At 40.7% G+C, this 19,993-nt stretch overlaps 1 protein-coding gene across 3 annotated transcripts; it reads left to right on the top strand.

Moving 5' to 3' along the window:
• The first annotated feature begins 71 nt into the window (after window positions 1-71).
• On the top strand, window positions 72-19,728 carry LOC135495389 (coiled-coil domain-containing protein 102A-like). 3 transcript variants are annotated; one of them, XM_064783944.1, is made up of 9 exons: window positions 72-201; window positions 1,056-2,319; window positions 2,965-3,073; window positions 5,063-5,179; window positions 6,757-6,960; window positions 8,273-8,443; window positions 9,032-9,135; window positions 12,006-12,090; window positions 15,004-19,728. In XM_064783944.1, exons 2-9 carry the CDS (start codon window positions 1,205-1,207, stop codon window positions 15,019-15,021), a joined length of 1,923 nt encoding a protein of 640 aa, XP_064640014.1. In that variant the 5' UTR covers window positions 72-201; window positions 1,056-1,204; the 3' UTR covers window positions 15,022-19,728. The 3 variants fall into 3 exon arrangements, with proteins under 3 accessions (XP_064640014.1, XP_064640012.1, XP_064640013.1); XM_064783942.1 differs by lacking the exon at window positions 12,006-12,090; XM_064783943.1 differs by lacking the exon at window positions 12,006-12,090 and having other exon boundaries at window positions 72-215.
• The last annotated feature ends 265 nt before the right edge of the window (window positions 19,729-19,993 follow it).

Genomic DNA, 19,993 nt, shown 5'->3' with positions numbered 1-19,993 from the left:
ATTAGGCAGTCGTGAGGTCGCTGAGAATGGCTGCCGCGATCACGGGAAGTCTCGGCTCGAGCGGGATTGAACCGAGATTTCATTTTTTGACAGTGTTCCCGATTTTGCACTCATTTAATCAAGTTTTGTGCTAAAATTATATATGAAAAGAAGATTCAAGTGCAATAAAACGATAGAGCGAGTATAGTCGACACTAAAAATGTACGGTTCCACGGGTAATTATGTATAACTGTCTCATAAGCGGGGAAAGTTTGACGATTCCTGAAACGGCAAAAAAGCCAAAATCTTCGTAGGCCTGTAGACGTATACTTCACTGTACATTTAACCGTGTACTACCAGTCGGCAACCAGTGGTGGTGTGTGTACCTTTTTGTTAGTGTTTAAATTTATGGCTTGACTGAAGAATTTACTGCCACTTCTTCCACTACTAATTAGAGATGCCCTTCGTCACTCAAACCGAGGCTGATGATATTTTTTGGGGAAATGGTATTGGCATTGTATTGTGTATTGTCAAGTCACTCCGAAACCGGCGAAATGGAGTTGGAATGTCACTGTCAGTGTCGAAAGTGATCCCCAATTTAGCGTTTAGGCCATACCCTTTGTTCAGTTGTTCAGACAAATTCTTGTGTCCAGGTATAGGCCTACAATAGAGGCTACATATCCAATCTAGGCCTAATGAATCAGATGATTTTACGTTATTTGCTGGCTCTGCGTTAGCTGATTGGTCCACAGGGACTTGACCCAAAATATGGGTTAATATGAGCGGGTCCGGGCTTGGCAGAGAACACCTCCCCGGGCCTAGGGGAAAAAAAATCCTAGGCGTTCTGAACTGTTTTATAGACCACACATTCACTGGCCGGCTAGAGGTAGAGGTAGTCAAATAAGGTCTTCTTCCCTGCATGATTTTGGACGTGATACCTGGTCAGCATTCATTCATCAAATGTTTGGGAAATGCCTGAAGATATTGTGACCAGAACTCCATGAACACTAAAATATTGTAATTGTTGTAATTATACTATAGAATTAAAGTCTGTGATAACTTTTCCTTTTTTTCAGCGAGAGAAATTCTTGTAAAAATGTGAGTTGCTGCAAACATAAAGGTTGAAACAAATTGTCAAAGTGAAGATGGATCTTGAGTTCCACTAAGTTATACAACTGATAGTTGGATAATTTTTCAATTGTTTGACTGTTGTTATAAACTGTTGATGCTGCTGCTAAAGGAGAAATTCAAAATGAGTCAGAAACAGAGGTCGACTTCGAATCAGAAGTCTGATGTGTCGTATGTGGGAGTGACGACTAAACCTCATTCTCAGGGTGCAGAAGGAGGATCGAGCCACGGGGCGCAGACTCCCACTGGGTCCCAGACGCCACTTCATATGCCAACGCCATTGACGTACGACCCACCTTCGAACTTCACAACGCCGTCACATAGCCAGGCACCAACTCCTGTTCCAAGCAAACATCATGCTTTTCATCCTCATTCTTCCAAGGGGTCGCTGGCGTCGTCTCTCGCTAGCACCCCTGTCCCATTTGGTAAGGGTCAGGGTGGGGCCTTTACACCTACAGGCGGGGCCCCCACTCCGCAGCAGATGGAGAAGGTGCGCACAGAACTGCAGAGGTTACAGATGCAGCTGCCTCCGTTGGATAACGAATTCGAAGCAAAGGATGAGCTGAGGCAGAGGGAGTTGGAAGAGGCAAAGACACGAGCTTCCCAGATGGAAAAAACGATGAGGTGGTGGTCAGATTGTACGGCCAACTGGCGGGAGAAATGGAGTAAGGTCCGCAACGAACGGAACAAGTCGCGCGAAGAGTGTCGGCAGCTCAGGAACAAGTTAGAAAACTTAGTTAAAGAATTGAATTCCCTACAGAGGGACAAACACGAATTGAAATCTCAGAATGATAAATTGAAAAAGGAGGTGCAGTTAGTTCAAACCGGTTCTGCTGATGGACAACCAGGTTTAACCAACGGTGCAGGTGATAGAAAATCTTTTGCAGAACGAGACACGGATTGTTTACCTGAACCGGATATTACGAATATCCGTAACGATCGTCCGAATGATTTGGATGTTTTAGATCGATTATTTCAAGGTGACCCTGTTTTAGATACTGCCAGCGCAAGCTCCCTGGTTTCATTGCGTTTGTCGTCGAAAACTGATAAAGACGAGAAGATGAAAAAGAGGAGGAGCATGGAAGTACCGAAACATGATCGTGACGCCAGCTTGAGTCCCAGTCAGGAGACTTCTGAGCTCATGGACCAGAAGATAGCGGCCGTGGAAATGAAGCTTGAGGAGGCTCAGAAAACCATACAGGCTGAAAGAGAGTAAGTAAAAATACAGTGAAACCTCCCTTGGTAGACATTTTCCAATGAGGACAACCTCCTGTAATATAATAGGAATAACTCATTTGGCCACAATTGGTTGTTTCCATTGAATTTGACACGTATGACAGCATTTGTCAGTAGTAAGGGTGACAGTGTTAGACATTTAGAGAGATTCTATTTTATGATTGAAAGCAGAGTAAAAATGTGTCACATTTTTCAAGTGAGATATCATAGGGCTTTAGTTTTTGGTACATACAATGTCAGTGTTCTCCACAACAATTTTTTGGGGCCGGGTGCTGTAGCCATTGACACAATTTAGAATTCACTTCAGTTCTGTCCAAGTCGGCAGCAAAATCTGTCCGGGTGCTCTAACAGTTAAACCATTACCAATTCTATGAATCTGTCCGGGTGCTGACTTATTTGTCTGGGTGCTAAAGTGGGAAAAATGATTCTTGCCTGGTGCTGTGCCTGGACAAAAGGCATCGTGGAGAACCCTGAATGTACAACTACAATGTTGTCTAAGTTTACATTTACTGACAGAGCGAGGAATCATTTGAAGAGTACGGTCATAAACCCAAGATTTAAACTATGAGATTTTCCTATTAGTTTCTAAAAATCGTATGTGATTGTCTTTGCTCTCTTTAGGTCCAAGCATAAACTGAGGGACTCCGCAGATCAACTAGAGTACAACATGATCGTACTCAAAGAGAAATATGACGACTTGAAGAAATCAAAGCAAGATGTTATGGCTGAGGTAAGACAGTGGAAAAGTTGCCTGAGCCAGGGGACGCAGTCACTCATACCTTTTTCTTAATTAGGCATGTTAGGAGGTCGATTTTTATACCAGTGCAAAACAATGCAAAATGACACAATGAAGCCAATCACGTCTCTGGAGTTTGGAGATCTGTTCCATCGTTATATAATATATAATGATAATAGTCGGCACTTATATAGTGCTCGAATTACTCAATAGCTGGGTATTCTCAAGCGCTTTGGGACTATCATCATCCCGGTCTCCACAGAAGTCAATCTGGGGTTTCAAGGAGCAGCTACAAAGCGCTCATTCTTGAACTCGACCAGTAGGAGAGCAAAGTGACAATTAAGCCGGGAATCAAACCCACGACCTCCGGATCATGAGTCCGACTCTCTACCACCGCGCCACCGCGTCTCCCTCTTTTGCTGACTCTGTGAGCTCGCTGTGTGTCATCTTTGACATCTACATCAGTTGTTGGTGTTGTCCTTGCAATGTTTACACGGGCCAATGTTTACACGGGCCAATGTTTACACAGGCCAATGTTTACACGGGCCAATGTTTACACGGGCCAATGTTTACACGGGCCAATGTTTACACGGGCAAATGTTTACACGGGCCAATGTTTACACGGGCCAATGTTTGCACTGGCCAATGTTTACACGGGCCAATGTTTGCACGGGCCAATGTTTACACGGGCCAATGTTGACACGGGCGTTGTTACCGCATGTACATGCTCATGTAGTGTTTAAGACTTTGTCAGTTTATGACTTCGGTTTAAATGTGAGTGTACTATATTGTAGTGTGAAGTGAATGTGTACTTTGCACAGTATCAAACCTTAGTTGAGACTATTTTCAGGTAAGAGGCCAAAGCCTCAGCTCATGACGCTTTTTGTCATGCTCTAAGGATCGTATTTCAAGCCAGCCGTTCGCTTGGTTGATCCGACGTCTACATGTAGTCGTAAATAGAGCGCTATGTCTTGTGTAGCTGTGCAATCAACCAAGGATGTGTACAAACATAATTCATTCTGTACATAATATTCTTTAAAAATTGAGGTTTTTCTTGTGCAGGCCTACTTTGTGCATTGTTTACCTGCAAGTGTGCTATCTTATGTCTAGATACTTGCTAAAACTGAAAGGTACATTGTATCAGGTGATTAGGTGATATTCTTTATCTTGATGACCAGGTGCAGCAAGTCTAACCTGTGAAATCACTCAAAAATCTTGGTTCATTTCGTTACAATGTTTACGAGTGTTTTCAAAGGCCTTGCCAGTTTTCTCTATTAGATTACTTTCATCAAGTATAGAGGTTCTTCACATGACGTCACGACGTGATGTTTTGACGGCCACCTGCCAATGCATTTCCTTTACGTCGTGACCACGTGTGACGGCCAATATGGCCGTGCAAAACAATAGGCAACGTCATCATGTGACGTCAGTGAAGAACCTCTATAGATTAATCTATGCTTGCTTTCGTGTATGACTACATTTTAGGCTCTAAAGTTTGAATAATGCAGATGTTGACGATACCCCACAGCACTTGTCAGAGTGATAAAGCAATTTTAAAAGTCTTTTGTTGAACAACTTCTAAATTCACCTAGAAAAAGTTTAACATTGACAAAAACATCTCTTAAAGGGCTACATCATTCGTAACTGCTGGTGGTCCAGTTATAGAAATCCACTAATAAAAATGTTGTAGTGCAGTTATTATGAATACAAATTTGTTGAAACTTGGCATTCATGGTATTTGTATATCAGACTACACAACGGCAATGTTGACATTTATATTTTGTGCGTATTTCTGCAATTGGACATTTTTAAATTCAATTACAAATTCAAATTTTTTAACTAACGGCTTAGGTCTTTAATGCATGATTGTGCAATGTTTTGTGGCATGCTGGAAAGGCAAAGTAATTCCTTTAAATTTTTTTTTTAATAAGCATGTGTGATCGAATGGGAATCAAAAGCAATAAATTTCATTTTTTCATGCAGTTGGCTAAGTTGAAGGACGAACACAATGACGAGTTATCACGGGTAAATCAAGATCTAGAGGATGAAAGCTGTTCCAGGTATTCAATGGATAAAACGTTGGCTGATCTCAGGTCCGAGGTGAGTGTGTACTCATGCTGCTAAATGCAGACATGATCATTTGCAAACCCATCCGTTCACAAAATTTAAGAGGTATGAAATCGGAAAAGGATATTTTTGCTAAATTTCTGGCGATAGAAATAAATGTGTTTACTGTACATGTAAAGTTTAAAGTGATACTATGATGGGATTTACAACTTTGCGGAAATACGTCCGTTTTTAATTGTTGATCACAAATGTAAAGCTCAAATTTTCCATTTTTGATTAGATTATTATAAAATCGCTGAATGTAAACCACCACGATTGCGAAAATGTTCATGTTGCGACGTCATCAACGAAAACGGCATCGAAGCGAGCCATCCGGGCGGGATTAAACCATCAATTTCTAAAAATGTGCATTTCGATTCGAAAACCTTACCGATTTATGAGAAAGTGACGTAGTCATTTGTCAAAAACAGCTAAAACATTATATGGTGAAATTTGACACGAGTTACACTATAAGGGTTGACCATAATAAATAGGTACTGCCATTTTGGCTAGACCTCATAATCCTAAAGCTATTAAAACTCTCCCCAAATGAATTGAATGCTCACTTAAAAACCCTGGAGGGTGTTCTCTGGAAAACAAAGAACAGACTCCAGCCCTTGAAATGACCATTCACTATGTTTTGAAAAAGTTCTAATTGCTTTCATCCTGACAATATCAGGCCATTTCACTCGATACATACTTACTCCCTCAGAAACATGTGTAAGGAGAAGTCGTGTTGTAGGCCCTGTTTGCAAGAGGATGAATTGCTTTAGGATTTGGAGGTCTAGCCAAAATGGTCGTATCTATGGTCAACCCTTAAAGGGACAACTCTGGCATGGGATTTTTAGCTGGCCAGGCGGATAGTGCCTCTTCTTGCCACCATATGTCACCACTTGTATTGTAGCATCACCTTAAATGCTGAACTATGATAATGATTTTCGTCAGCGTTGCGAGGCAGGTTGTGGCAAGACATTTGAATTCAGACCGGCCTTTGATAGTTACACCCTATTCTAGTGCATTCTTTATTGCAGTTCAGAGATTTTTCCATTATCCTGTCTTGAGAATCGCGGTCTTGCTGGAGGCCATTTTTTACGAAAAACAAACATATCCCAAGCCCAAGTTGCCCCTTCTTCTTTTTCTTCTTCAGCGTTCGCTCTGCGCTTGGAGGGGTCATTCTCCTAGGAGTAATCCTCCTCCAAGGCGGGATGAGCGTATCCTGTGTGCCACTACAGTTAGGCGCCAATTGGGTTTATTGGCCTAGTGGTCCGACTTTGGCGAGAGAGATAAAGTCCACGCAAGCTACTCATGTTTCTCACTTGGTGGGGTCTTAGCTTGCCCTGGCATAGACACCAGGTACAAGGAATCTCGGTTTTGAGTCTCATTCGAAGGACTGTGAAGAGCCAGGAATTTTTTAGTTCCTTGAAAGCCACGCCGGTTCATCCGGACATACGATCATGGGTTCTCCCCGGGATCGAACCCGGGCCCTATTGCGTGGTGGCCAGCAGTGTAAACCACTAGGCCATGAGGCTCCTTGAAGTTGCCCCTTTAAAAGTACTGTCTCTTCATTACAGCTTGAAAGACTTCAGGCCGAAAATGCTGCTGAATGGGGTAAACGTGAGCGAATTGAGACTGAGAAGTTGGCAACCGAACGAGAGAATAAAAAACTTCGCAATCAAATTGAAGAGTTGGAGGGCAATTTGGAGAAGAGGCAAAGATTATCTGTGATTGAGTCTGATATGAAGGTACTGGAGCTGGAAATGTATGAGAAGAATAAGGTGAGGTCATTTTTCAATATTTCTCACCTCGAGAAATGAAGCACGTAATGTAGAACCTCTCAATTAAGAACACACTCGGTGCTGACAAGTGTCGTCTTTAATAGAGAGGTGTCCTGATTAGAGAGGTCAGATCAAATGGAAATAACTTTGGGACCAAAGCTAGTGTCCTCAATAGAGAGGTTGTTCTCAATGGAGAGGTGTCCACTAAGGGAGGTTCCACTGTACATGGTTCTGACTGTACAACTATTGGATAAATTAATGTGGGACTGCTAGTGTACATGTAGGCTGTAGGGTTTCAGATGACTACTTAGTACATGTAATGTGCACTGTTTACTGGTGTTAGCAACCTGGGACGACAGTGTACTTCAACCTGCATGTAAAACATATACCTTGTTCAAGTGCATATTGCAGATTTACTGTAGGATAGCAGACACTGTCAAACTAGCGATTGTATACTTTTAAATCTGGCCAACCTGCAGGGTTTCCGCCAGAGGGGGGCTGGGGGGATTCATCCCCCCTAAAATATTTCAAGGGGGATATCCCCCCCCTTAATTTTGAGCACGAAAGTTTGTTTTACTGTCAAATGAGTAATTTTCATGATTTGATGTGTAAAATAAGAGCATTTGGGAGCCAATTGTAGCGGTTTTAGGGCCAAAAAACTTCTCAGGAGGGGTCATAATACCCTTTTTAAGAAAAAAAAATTTTAGAAAAATTTTTTTTTTGTTCCCCCTCAAATTTAATCCTGGCGGAAACCCTGACCTGGCTCCTGCCTATCACATGAACCTAACCTAAAATGGTAGCTGGTGAATTTGCTACAGAACTGTTTTTAACACTGGCTATTCAGGCCTAGTCATTGCATTATTCATTAGAACACTGCATGGATGTCGCATGGATGTTAAATTTGCATCACCTCTGCCAGTCTGAAGTCCTCTGTTCAAGCATGTCGAATCCCAGTCAGGCTGTTGATTCTTCAAGAGATAGAGGAGACACCTCTCACAACAGTATGTTTTTTTCTTAGAGGACTGTAGCTTTCTAATGATCACATCACATCACATCACATCACATCACATCACATCACATCACATCACATCACATCACATCACATCACATCACATCACACCACATCACATTACATCACACCACACCACATCACATCGCATCACATCGCATCACATCACATTATTTTTATTTACATTACCAGTCTCCTAATTACCTTGAAGAACTTATACCTTGGCAACTGATGGTTAGTCACCACCTCAGATATATGCAATTTTTATGCCAAGATCAGATTCTAATCGTCCTTCTTTTGTAGGAGCTTTCCGATCTGAAGCATTCCCATAGCAAGTTGAAAAAGATCCACCAAGAGAAATCAACAGAGTTAGACCATGCCAAGCGTCGGGCAGAACAGTACGAATTGGAGGTGAAAAAGTTACGCGCACGAATTGAAGATCTGAAACGTGACCTTGCTACGGCCGAAGATGAGGTAATATAGGTTAACGGTGTTTGCCAAAAACAAAAAGTTTATTCTTGTACTTTATAGTGTATCACCAGAATATAGATCCAGAAATTGGGAAAAGGAGGAAAAGGAGCAAAGGACCACACAGAGTGCGATCTCTACATAGACTATTAAGTGACCCTACTATTTTTGGCTTTGTACTTTTGAGGGCAATTTCAATCCTGGTATTTGGTTTAAGCTGAAAGAGAGAAGTCTGCACCAAGGAACATGCTGAATGTGTGCTTACTGGGTTCTTGCAGGCAGCCTCTCATTGGTTGATCACCATGTTCCTTGTTGTTGAATTCTCATCTTTGTCAGTTCTCCATTGCACTACTGATTATGTTTGACCGGTGTTTGTCATATCACACGCTATCCATCGTTTGATCTTACCCTCCCATTGTCCAAGAGCTGATACCCCATTGTAATCCTCGACTGCATGTATCTGTTCAGAGATTAGGCTCACGGAACAATAGGCCCGATCTTGGGAGGACCTGGATTGTTCGAATTTGTTTCTAAGCGGCCTGTATACGTAATGAAAAACACCAGGAATTGACGTATCTGATTGGTTACTTTCAGGTTGACACACAGACAAATAATTCGCGACGGTTAGTGCGGACCACGGACGAACTCCAAGAAGAGGTTGAGAACCTGAGGACGCAGTTGCAGCATTCACAATCCAGGTATGGTGTTCGACAAGATGACAAAACGTCTGGCGTGAAATAAAATGACTTAGGCTTATTTTGTGTTGTGGTGCACTCACTGTAAAAGAGATGTTAGCGTGCGTCATCTACTTTTATTCATAGCACAGCTAGTTGGTTGTGCTACTGCTATGCAATGTTGTTTTTACATGTACATGTAGGGGCTAAAATAGGTTTTTTGGCTTGGTGTTGAATCTTATGCTACTCGAGGTGATTCTGTGGTTGGTGCTAATGGTACAGATGCTAGCAATATACTGGATTTCCACGTGAATACCGGTAGCCTATCCTTTCTGTTCTATAAAAGTAGGACCATACATTTCGGAGGTCCACAAAAGGGTACCAGTAGGACTAAGTAGGCCCTGTTCCCGCCTTTATTGTGACTTGTCATGCACAATCTGCAAAGTGCCGCTTCCCATATCGCCCTTGAACATTGACTAACAAAATATTAGAAATACCCGCTGGTGTGGCTTACAGATCTTTAGCCAATGACTGCGACGACCTGTGCATACAATAACATTTAAATAACACTGTTCATGGAGTATAAATAGCCAATTATAATACATGCAATATGTGGCACCCCAAGAGGCCTCTTCAAAATGGCACCCTATACCGGTATTCACGAGGACGACCTGTATATATATATACACATTAGAAGATTTCAGTTACAACAAACTTTGAGGGGGGGGATTGGAAAGTTCACAAGATTACAGTCAGCCTTCTCTTACACAGGTAAGGTTGGCTAAGTGGAATTTTCATCCTGATTATTTCATTTCAATATCATCTGGTATCCTTTTACTTAGTCAAAAATTGTCATTCTTCCCTACTCTTACACCCTCTGCACTGCCTCTAATCTAGAATCCAGCTTCTATGTCCCCTTGGTAAAAATGCAGTCCTCTTCAAAATGTCAAGGGAACTTGTAAAGATTGAATTTGTAAACATAAGATGCTTTGAATGAGAAACTGAAACTGACAAATTTTTGAAGGCACCATTTTTCAAACCCTGTGTGTTTTAAATCTCTTCAAATCTCTTCAATTTTCACTGGACTATGATATAGTCCATAAAATGTACCATTTCTTTTTCATTAATTCCTGATGAGTTGGCCTCTTCTTTCCAGTGAAACTAGTTTCAATCGGAAATCACTCATGTATGTTGTTTCAATCATATATGAATTTGTACAGCATGGAGTCTTGACTTTGTTTACTAGTTTTCATACCTTGAACGTACCTGTAGAAGTCATCCAGTAATGTTTATTTAAATGTGACCCGCCATGACAAAATGAGTCGCATGTCGCTCTGAGCTTGACAGGTTGAGACAGACTGGTTGTTCATTTCACCATTGTCTGCCTTTTGTAAAATCGGAGCATATCAATTTCTTCTATTATGTCCTGGTGTCATTTTAGGTTCATCTTCTGTGCGACATGCGACTCATTTTGTCGTGGTGGGTCACAAATGTGATCTGGTGTTATCTTTGATAAAATTTGGCATTTACACTGGAGAATCTTAAAAGGAGTATTGAGCATAATCGTGACATGGAATAGGACGTCAAACCTGCAATTCAAGCATAGTGGGTTGGGGCCCTCGGTCCCCTTTGACTTCGTCACGTGAGCTATAAAGGAGCAACCCATTTGTATCGCTGTGGAGAAAAATACTGTAAAAGGGCGTACCTCAAACAAGTTCTGTCGTAAAAAATCCCTTTTATGATTTCTGATGATAGATTTTGGCTGAATCCTGACGCAGTGTTCGTCTTATCCTGATTCCCAATAAAATCAGCTTGCATGTCTTGAAGTTCAAGTTGAGTCTCATCAGCGATATTTACATCTATGACCTGTCCGTCATACAAACAGTTAGAGAACTGTTGGTAAGCCCTCATCAAGTTCTTGTGTACTGCCTGTCTCATTATGACCATTAGTAGTTGTTCATCATGACATGCATGCCAGTGTTCTCCAAAACAATTTTTTGGGGCCGGGTGCTGCAGCCATATTTTGAGATAATTTAGAATTCACTTCAGTTCTGTCCGGGTTGGCAGCAAAATCTGTCTGGGTGCTCTAACAGTAAAACCATTACCAATTCCCTATGAATCTGTCCGGGTGCTAACTTATTTGTCCGGGTGCTAAAGTGGGAAAAATTATTCTGTCAGGGTGCTGCACCAGGGCCGAGTTGTTCAAAACCGCGTCAGCTTGAACGGTGCCGTGAAGTCTCAACGTGAACATTTTGATGGGATAGTGAAAGAGATAACATCCTTAGGATACTTTACGTAACCATTAGGGATAACGTGACTTTTGTGCTTTTGAACAACCGGGTCCTAGACAAAAGGTATAGTGGAGAACTTTGATTGCCTAGGATACATATATTTTCTTATTCACCTTGTGAGCATAGCGTTGGCAATCTTGTGATGTTGTGTATCGGTTAGTTGAAGTGCTTTCGCCCCTCTTTGCACCTTTCTTGGATCTCTTAAGACAGCTTTTTGCTGTGCGTGTAGAAAGTACAGTAGAATCTCTCATTAAGGGCACCCTCGGGACCGGCAAGTGCTGGCCATATTGGAGAGGTGTCCTGATTAGAGAGGTCAAATTTAATGGAAGCTGCCAATTTGGGACCAAAACTAGTGCCCTTACCTGCCTTGATAAAGAAGTTGGGCCTTACTGCAGAATAGCCAGGACAGTAGTAGCTCTGTACATTATGTACACTCTGTCCCTTTGTACATTATGTACACATTCCTATCATTTAGCACAGAGTATCCCGGATATTCTGCAGTTGCTCCGGAAAGTTGTCCTGAGGTGTCCGCTAAGGGAGGTTCCACTGTACATGTAGTTAGCCAATGCGACCATGGTTGATATGTAGTCTCTGTCTTGCTAGGGCTCTGGCTGTGAGTCGTACACGCAGTACAGACTCAGATGATTCGGACCCACTCTCTGCGCTTGAAGACGCTAGCCTAAATGGTGTAAGTCATGCTGAATGCGAAATGTTTTAACCCTTATAGGACCGGTGAAAAGAAGTTTCTTGCTGATTCTGTGAAGCGACAAATTTTCGTGGATTTCATGAATAATTCCATAAATTCCGAAAATATGAATCTTGGAGAAAAAAATGTTCAATTTGTAAACCCTAAAGAACTTTAGCACTCTGCAAATTGTGAATTTTTAATTTTTTGGAGAAATTTTGCGGATTGCTAAAATGAATTGGTGCAAAAAATTAATGGTTTACCAGTACAAACAGTGCAATGTGAAGTTTGTGTAGTTGACAACAGGTGGCCGTCTCTGTCGTGTAGCATTGGGAGGTTGTCACCAGGCAAGAAGGTATCAACTGTGTAGGTCAGTCAAGCCATTTCATTGCATTCACCTCGTCCTTTCTTGCGCAAAACTCTTTTAGATACAGCAGAAGTTGACCAGAGAATTGCACGTGTCCATAGAGTTTTTCGAATCATTCTCGCCAAAGGTACTTACTAGTTGAACTCAGGAATGTGACCAGATCACATTTACTAAAAGAGAGTGGTGTTGTACACAGCTAAATTAGCCTTGACCAATGCTCTTTCATTGTGTCAACTGAAGCTGGTCAACTATGTCACCAGCTGCTCAGGGCTGTGTAACATTACTATTTGGGATCACACTAATTACAGTTAAGGGACGAAAGGTCACCCGAGTTACTTAGGCCAGTTCGATCTGAAATACACCATACCTTGGACAGAAATGACAATGGCCTATCGACCTGTGATTTTGGCAAAATGCAATGAAATAGCTTGATCGACCTGTCAATCGTCCATCAAGAATCCATGCCTGGCTGGTCCAATTTTCCATTCACTCTCCATTCATGCGTCCTCTGAGGGTTTTTCTGCTTCATGGCTGTGTTGTCTGCTTGCGCTTCCCGTTGGCTCCTGTCCATTTCCATACCCCAGGGGATGAATTTTCATCAAATTCATCACCAGTTTACCCACTTCCATGCTTGAACCATTCTCCTTGTTCATTTATTCCTTTCACTACCGCAGGATTTCGGGAGTGTGCCGTACCCTTGGCCCGCACCCGATATACATACATAGACCAGGCAGCCTGGATCTCAACTTTGCTTTGGAAAAGTTTCATTGTAAAAAAGCTAGCATGACCAAATCTTAGAGACAAGGGGTGATATGAATAAAGACTAGCAAACGCTTTTACTTCAATTTTGTACAGAAAGGCCAAGTGTAAATGTACATGGAGTTTTAGATAAAAGCATTTGCTAGTCTTTATTCATATCACCCAAGGTCTTCATTGAATTGAGTGCAGTGCTGCCATCTTGTGTTTCAGGTTTAACCAACCGACAGGGACTGTTGTTGAATGATAGATTTTAGGGAAAATTTAGCATTACGGATTACAGACCCGGTATATCTTACCCGGTATATATTACCCGGTATATATTACCCGGTATATATTACCCGGTATATATTACCCGGTATATATTACCCGGTATATATTACCCGGTATATATTACCCGGTATATATTACCCGGTATATATTACCCGGTATATATTACCCGGTATATATTACCCGGTATATATTACCCGGTATATATTACCCGGTATATATTACCCGGTATATATTACCCGGTATATATTACCCGGTATATATTACACGGTATATATTACCCGGTATATATTACCCGGTATATATTACCCGGTATATATTACCCGGTATATATTACCGGGAGCAGTGGCAAAAGAGTTCACAGTGTTTACATTCGTTTTTCTTGTCATATGGGGAATGCAGGCAATAAAATGGTTCGTCTTTACTTTCGGGCTAGAGTGTTTTCAAAATTTGAATCCCTGTACATATCCTAGTGTACTTTATACATCTTAGATGTATTTATACATCTTATATGTATTTATGTATTTATACATCTTATTTATACATCTTATATGTATTCATTAGAACTCTCTTCTTTTTTAGTCTGTCCAGTTTCAGAGTCAACATGATGCAGCTTTTTACAGGTCCTTTCATGATACTCACTATATTCCTCAGTCATAACTTTTGACTTTGTCCAGTTGATTAGATGGGCATGGTGCCCTAAGGCTTGTCTGCTCTATTTTCATGTGAAATTAAAGAATCATACCCCCTTCGTTTGTCCTATTGATATTTGCATGGTTTTTGCAGTTATTGCTGTATGGCATGCATATTTGTTTTCTGATTACTCAAGGTGAACTGCATCGTAATATGTGTTCTCTTTTTGTGTTTTTTCATGACAATTGCATGGCCCTGTTCTGCATTTGAATTTCTTTATTCTGAGATAATGCGTTGGAACAGGCTACTTTGTGTAAATACACAAGAAGTGACTGTGTTGAAAATGTTTCTGGGGACATATTCTGGGAACTTGAAAATATGATTTGAACGTTTCTAATGCCATAACATGTAACTTCGAAATCCTAACAGGTTATTGGTTTCAAATGTTATGAAATTACATCACAAAAAACATGTTTTGGTATGTTTTGTCATGGAACATGACAAAATCAAGTGTTCCATTCACCAGTATCGATTGCTGATCTTTTTGTGTATCTACACTGGTGGTGGTCCAGACTCAAGTCGTACAAGGGCGAGGGAGTACTAAAAATCAGAAAATTGTACGTATGTTCTAAACAAGGAGGCCCTACTAATAATTCCTACAGTCCAAATCACAATTGACGTCCCGTACATCGCGTCATTGGCCTGTCATACCCAGCGCGTAGGTCGCTTGAATTCATGAGAAACGTAGAGAGATAGGTGCGTCATTGGCGCGTAACTCGCGTGTACGTTGCGCGTCACTGACGCGAAACTGGACAGATGTCAGTTGTGATTACAACTGTACGAGGTGCAGCCTCAGATTGTGTGGGTGACGTTCTCATCTTATCTTTTAGGTTACGCCGGGCGAGTAGTCAGACACAGCTATCGGATCTGATGACGAGGGTGAAATCTCAGAGTTATGACGACTCGACAGAACTTGAATCGGACGAGAACTTGTGATAGCCATCGAAAAAGTCCGAAAAAGTCTGGTCCAAAGTGTTCAGTTGGACTAGAGGAATGTTCTTGGAGGCAGAATCTGATTTTGGATGAGATCTTGTGATAGGAAGACTTCAACTTGTTCAAAGAACAATCAGTTAGTTTAAAAGAGCTTCACTTTCAAGAGTTGGGAAGAGGATCATTTACGACACATCTGATTTCGCTGGGACATCCATGCATTGTTCATCTGAGACGAGTTCTGATCTAACGTAAAAATCCCTTTTCCTCACATCGGCCTTCTGTTGTGGGTATGGTATAAACTTGATCCATGACAAAGGCTCAAGCCCATGCAATGAACCCATATATGTTGATAATCACTTTCCAGATGCTATTAGGTCTTACACCTGGATATCAAGACCAAGTCTGATGTATGGTATAAAACAGTGCTGATTGAGACAAATTATAGTTCATGGCAATAATCAGAATCACACTGACACAGCAGATGAAGCTGAGATGAACATCATTAAATTTGCAGTACTTTAAGCTTGGAAATATCTGTAGTTTGTGATTTTGTGTAACAGTGTTCTGCACTCGCTAACTACCGGTATTAAAACAGTCGCAGGTTTTCCGCATCTCAGAAAAATTTTGGATTGTGCGACAGAGAGTTTGGATCAATAATGTCAGAGTTTTGACATCATTTTGACCATAACAAAGCACCTAATGAGCCATTTGGCGTCATTTTGACAATAAAAAAGTATTCTCTGAGTCATTTGACGTCATTTTGACCATAAAAAGAACTTTCTGAGTCATTTGACGTTATTTTGACCATAACAAAGTTGTTCTGAGCAATTTGACGTCATTTTGGCCATAACAAAGAACTTTCTGAGCGATTTGACATCATTTTGACCATAACAAAGTACTTCCTGCGCAATTTGACATCATTTTGACCATAACAAAGTACTTTCTGAGCCATTTGACATCATTTTGACCATAACAAAGTACCTAATGAGCCATTTGACGTCATTTTGGCCATAAAAAGTACCTTCTGAGTCATTTGACTTTATTTTGACCATAACAAAGTACTTTCTGAGCCCTTTGTAGCCTGAGTGTGGAATGCTATCGCAACTTTAGTGTAACTATATTAAGCATTTTAACAAACCTGTAACTGCAATTTCAGTTGGACTTTCCATTTCAGGGGCAATCATTTTCACCTATAGACCAAACAAAAATGACCATGAAAGGTAACTTGTTAACAGTATTACTGAAATGTACAATGCCAAAAAGAGTCAACAGAGGAAATCTCAAACTCTGGCAAGTGGCATAGAACTTTTAGTTCACCTGTGTGTGTGTATTACAAAACTGATATAATTTCCAATGTAATCAAAAGAATTGACTGATAGATGACTGCTAATGGATTTGTGATTCGAACGCCTAGACTAGGGATGAATCTTCGCATAATATTAAGACTGTGAGACTATGACAAGTCATTTTACTACTCCGCTGAAAAAATATTGGTTGTATAATTGTGCTGATTTTGCTTATTTATACATGTAATAGCCAAAAAAACACGGATGATATAATAATTATACAAAATTGTACAGAAGTACAATGTATGAAGTGAAGTTGCTGTTCAATTCACATCGTTCTTAAATGTCTAAGGTGACATATAGCTAAGCCAGAGCTAGGGGGTCAAATTAGTAGTGTTCTGGTGACTAATATGTGACCCACCACGACAAAATGAGTCGCATGTCGCACAGAAGATGAGCCTAAAATAACACCAGGACATAATAGAAGAAATTGATATGCTCCGATTTTACAAAAGGCAGACAATGGTGAAATGAACAACCAGTCTGTCTCAACCTGTCAAGCTCAGAGCGACATGCGACTCATTTTGTCATGGCGGGTCACATATATATAAGAAAATAGGTCATGTTTGACTCAGTGAAAAAAGTATTCTTCATAAAGCATAAATAGTTTCAATATTCTGTGTGATAGGAGACACCCCTATCGGCAACTTTGTGTAACTTAATTTGACCTACATAACCGGCTCTTAGGCCGACTTGTAGACTCCCTTTAAGAATATAAAATTTGACCCTGCTTTTGGCTATTGAACAGAGTCCTTGGGTCCTGTTGTGTAACCTTGAAGAACCTGTTGCTATCAATTCTAATTTGTAAGTCTAATTTAAGTTTATCTGAACTGAATGATTGAGCAATTTAGCAATGGACAAACCCTACACCAATCTTTATATTCAATGTTTGCCCAGGGGAATTAGCTGCAACATCTCTGAGATAAGGCTGACCACCACTCCGAGTGAACCAGCCTTTGAAAAACTGGGCCCTTGTATGGACTGTTAAGATTGGGCTCTTGTATGGATTGTATGATTTAGGCTCTTGTATGGACTGTTCCATACTCTATCTTCATGACAGTATTGAAACTACAAAGTACATGTACATGTACAAGTCTATATACAGTCTATACAAGAGCCAAGTTGAGACAGTCTGAGGCTGCTTTCAATGGGAGAGTTTGTTAGCCTCAACTCGGAGAGGTGGACAGTCCTCAGAGCGGTTGTTGCGATTCCCCAGTGTGATGATTAGCTGTTTGAGTTCATGATGCTGGTTCATATGAGCACATTTGCCAAAAAATTATGTGGCGCCGCCAAAGTTTTTGGGAAGTCTTCCCACAATGCGTTTACATTCAAGTAAGCTTGGTTGTTCAAGACGACTGTTGGTCTTATAAACTCGAGTGTACTGTGTACATTCATTGTATCATTTGTATATTGTTTATGGCTTAGCTAGTCAACTGTTTTATATAATTGGCCGATAGCTAGTACAGCTTGAATTTTGTATAGTATGGTGATATAAAATGTACTTATCGAATAATAAGCGAGCTTATAATGGAATTGTATATTCAGTGCAACAGTGTACAAGTGATGTCGGGGAGGGGGGAGGGGATAGGGGGAAGGGGGGTAATTGTGACTACATTAGTAATTAATGAATGCTTGCTGTTAGTTTGTCCTAAGACTGGTGTATGTAAACTCAATCCTCTAAACTGCCAAAATTTTGCACCTGCAAAAACCTCTGAAAAAGAAATTTCACATTTTTTTTATTTTAGTGGCTAACAAAATTTCTTGCCTTTTTCCCGATAATTGGTTCAACGGAAATTTGGCAGTTTACAGTATGTAACCTATCATGATCTCTTCTAATGTTCCTGTTGCATTTAAATTTCTTTTTGATGCTTGGCTGTGGAATATAGAATAGGGAATAAGATAGATTTCAATGATTGAATTCTTTCTTTATAGAAATTTCAAAAACTAATATTAGAATTTGACCGAATTTATAAATGCTATAATAAGACTAGCAACGAATAATTTTTTCATCTGGCCTTTCTTGCCATATCAAGCGTGGATAACCATTGTGGTTTAACCCTTTTCCTGCGAGTGACGTACACAACACGTCATTTGCGTGGCACCATGACACGCTGGTGATGTGCGTGACAGGTCATACCCCACTTCAATTCAGTCACCATCACTTTAAATAGCATTCCGCGAAGTTACTATTTATAGCTCACAAGGTCATTTGCATAAGATATTGATGACGTTTTAGTCACGTGACAGTCGGACATCGACACTTATTTCTACGCATCTGAGCTTATTTCAAAGTCAATTATCTTTGACCCTGCATTGTTTTTAGCATGAATGATACCATAGAGTCAGAGAGAGAAATATTCAGAACAATTATGTAGTATTTCCAACACTCGGACATGTGCCAGATTGAATCTAACTGCCCCAGTTAGAAAGCCTGAATCCATTACGAAACCGCATGTTTGTCCGACATTGCCTGTAATTCAGTGATGGGGAAATAGAGGGCAGCAGCTGCAGTGACCTCATCATCGCGGAATGCTATTGCACCCCATGCGAAACACACTCAGGGAATGTTAGTTTGATCCTAACAGTATAGATGGCGACACTTATGAATAGTTTCGACCGCTCAGATAAAAGTGAGCTCTCTGTTATTCAGTGTTGGTGTCCACTTTCGGCACAAGACAGCAGCGCCAGCGGTAAAATGGCCGCCGCAGCAAAGAGGCTTAACGGCCAACTTTGTTCACCAAAAAAATTTGAAAATTTAACTCGAATTTGAAAATTTCTAGAGGCACTGAATATAAATATAGTGGAACCTCCCTCAGCGGACACCTCTCTAATAAGGACAGCCTCTCTATTACGGACACTAGTTTTGGTCCCAAATTGGTTGTTTCCATTCAATTTGACCTCTATAATCCGGACACCTCTAATCAGGACAGAACTTGTCAGTCCTGAGGGTGTCCTTAATAGAGAGGTTCTACTGTATCAACAATGCCGTTATGTCGACAGATATACAATTGCAATAAGAATTGCCAAGTTTCAGCAAATTTGCTTGCATAATAACTGCATCTGCGCCATTGTTTATTGCTAGTTTCCTTTGCCACTGGTAAAAACATTGAACACAAACAGCATCCCCCTTTAAGAGAGATCACTGTCAGATCCTCTTTATGAATTTTTATTTCTGTCCAGATCACCTTGTTAATAATCATAGGAAATATTGTATTGTTAATGAAATATGAAATAATTATTATGGTTCTAATGATAAATAAATCAAAGTTTTATAGATATTTTTGTTTTGTTGAGTTGGTGTTGACAAGAAAAATACGTTCTCGCCACAATTGTCAAACTCGAGTGCCAGGTGTGCCACAGTAACCATTGAGCGTTTGACTCATCTAGCTGGTTATCATTACCGGCAATTTGCCTCTTCCTGCTGATCATCAATTCCAATGACTGGTCATGTCCAGTGGGAAATCCGCTGGCTATGGACTTATGATCGCACGTCATCTAGGCCTACGGAAAGCGCCTGAAATAAATGAGTTATTTTAATCAC

Source organism: Lineus longissimus, chromosome 11 (assembly GCF_910592395.1).
Source record: "Lineus longissimus chromosome 11, tnLinLong1.2, whole genome shotgun sequence".
Lineage (NCBI taxonomy): Eukaryota > Metazoa > Nemertea > Pilidiophora > Heteronemertea > Lineidae > Lineus > Lineus longissimus.
Note: the sequence above shows the minus strand (reverse complement) of the source record. Positions and strands in the feature narration are given on the sequence as shown.

Bases quoted from the DNA above. Each gene is read 5' to 3' on its own strand.
- LOC135495389 (XM_064783942.1), top strand. From the start codon at position 1,205: ATGCTGCTGCTAAAGGAGAAATTCAAAATGAGTCAGAAACAGAGGTCG. The intron at 2,320-2,964 runs GTAAGTAAAAAT...TGCTCTCTTTAG, and splicing joins ACCATACAGGCTGAAAGAGA to GTCCAAGCATAAACTGAGGG. The intron at 5,180-6,756 runs GTGAGTGTGTAC...TCTTCATTACAG, and splicing joins TGGCTGATCTCAGGTCCGAG to CTTGAAAGACTTCAGGCCGA.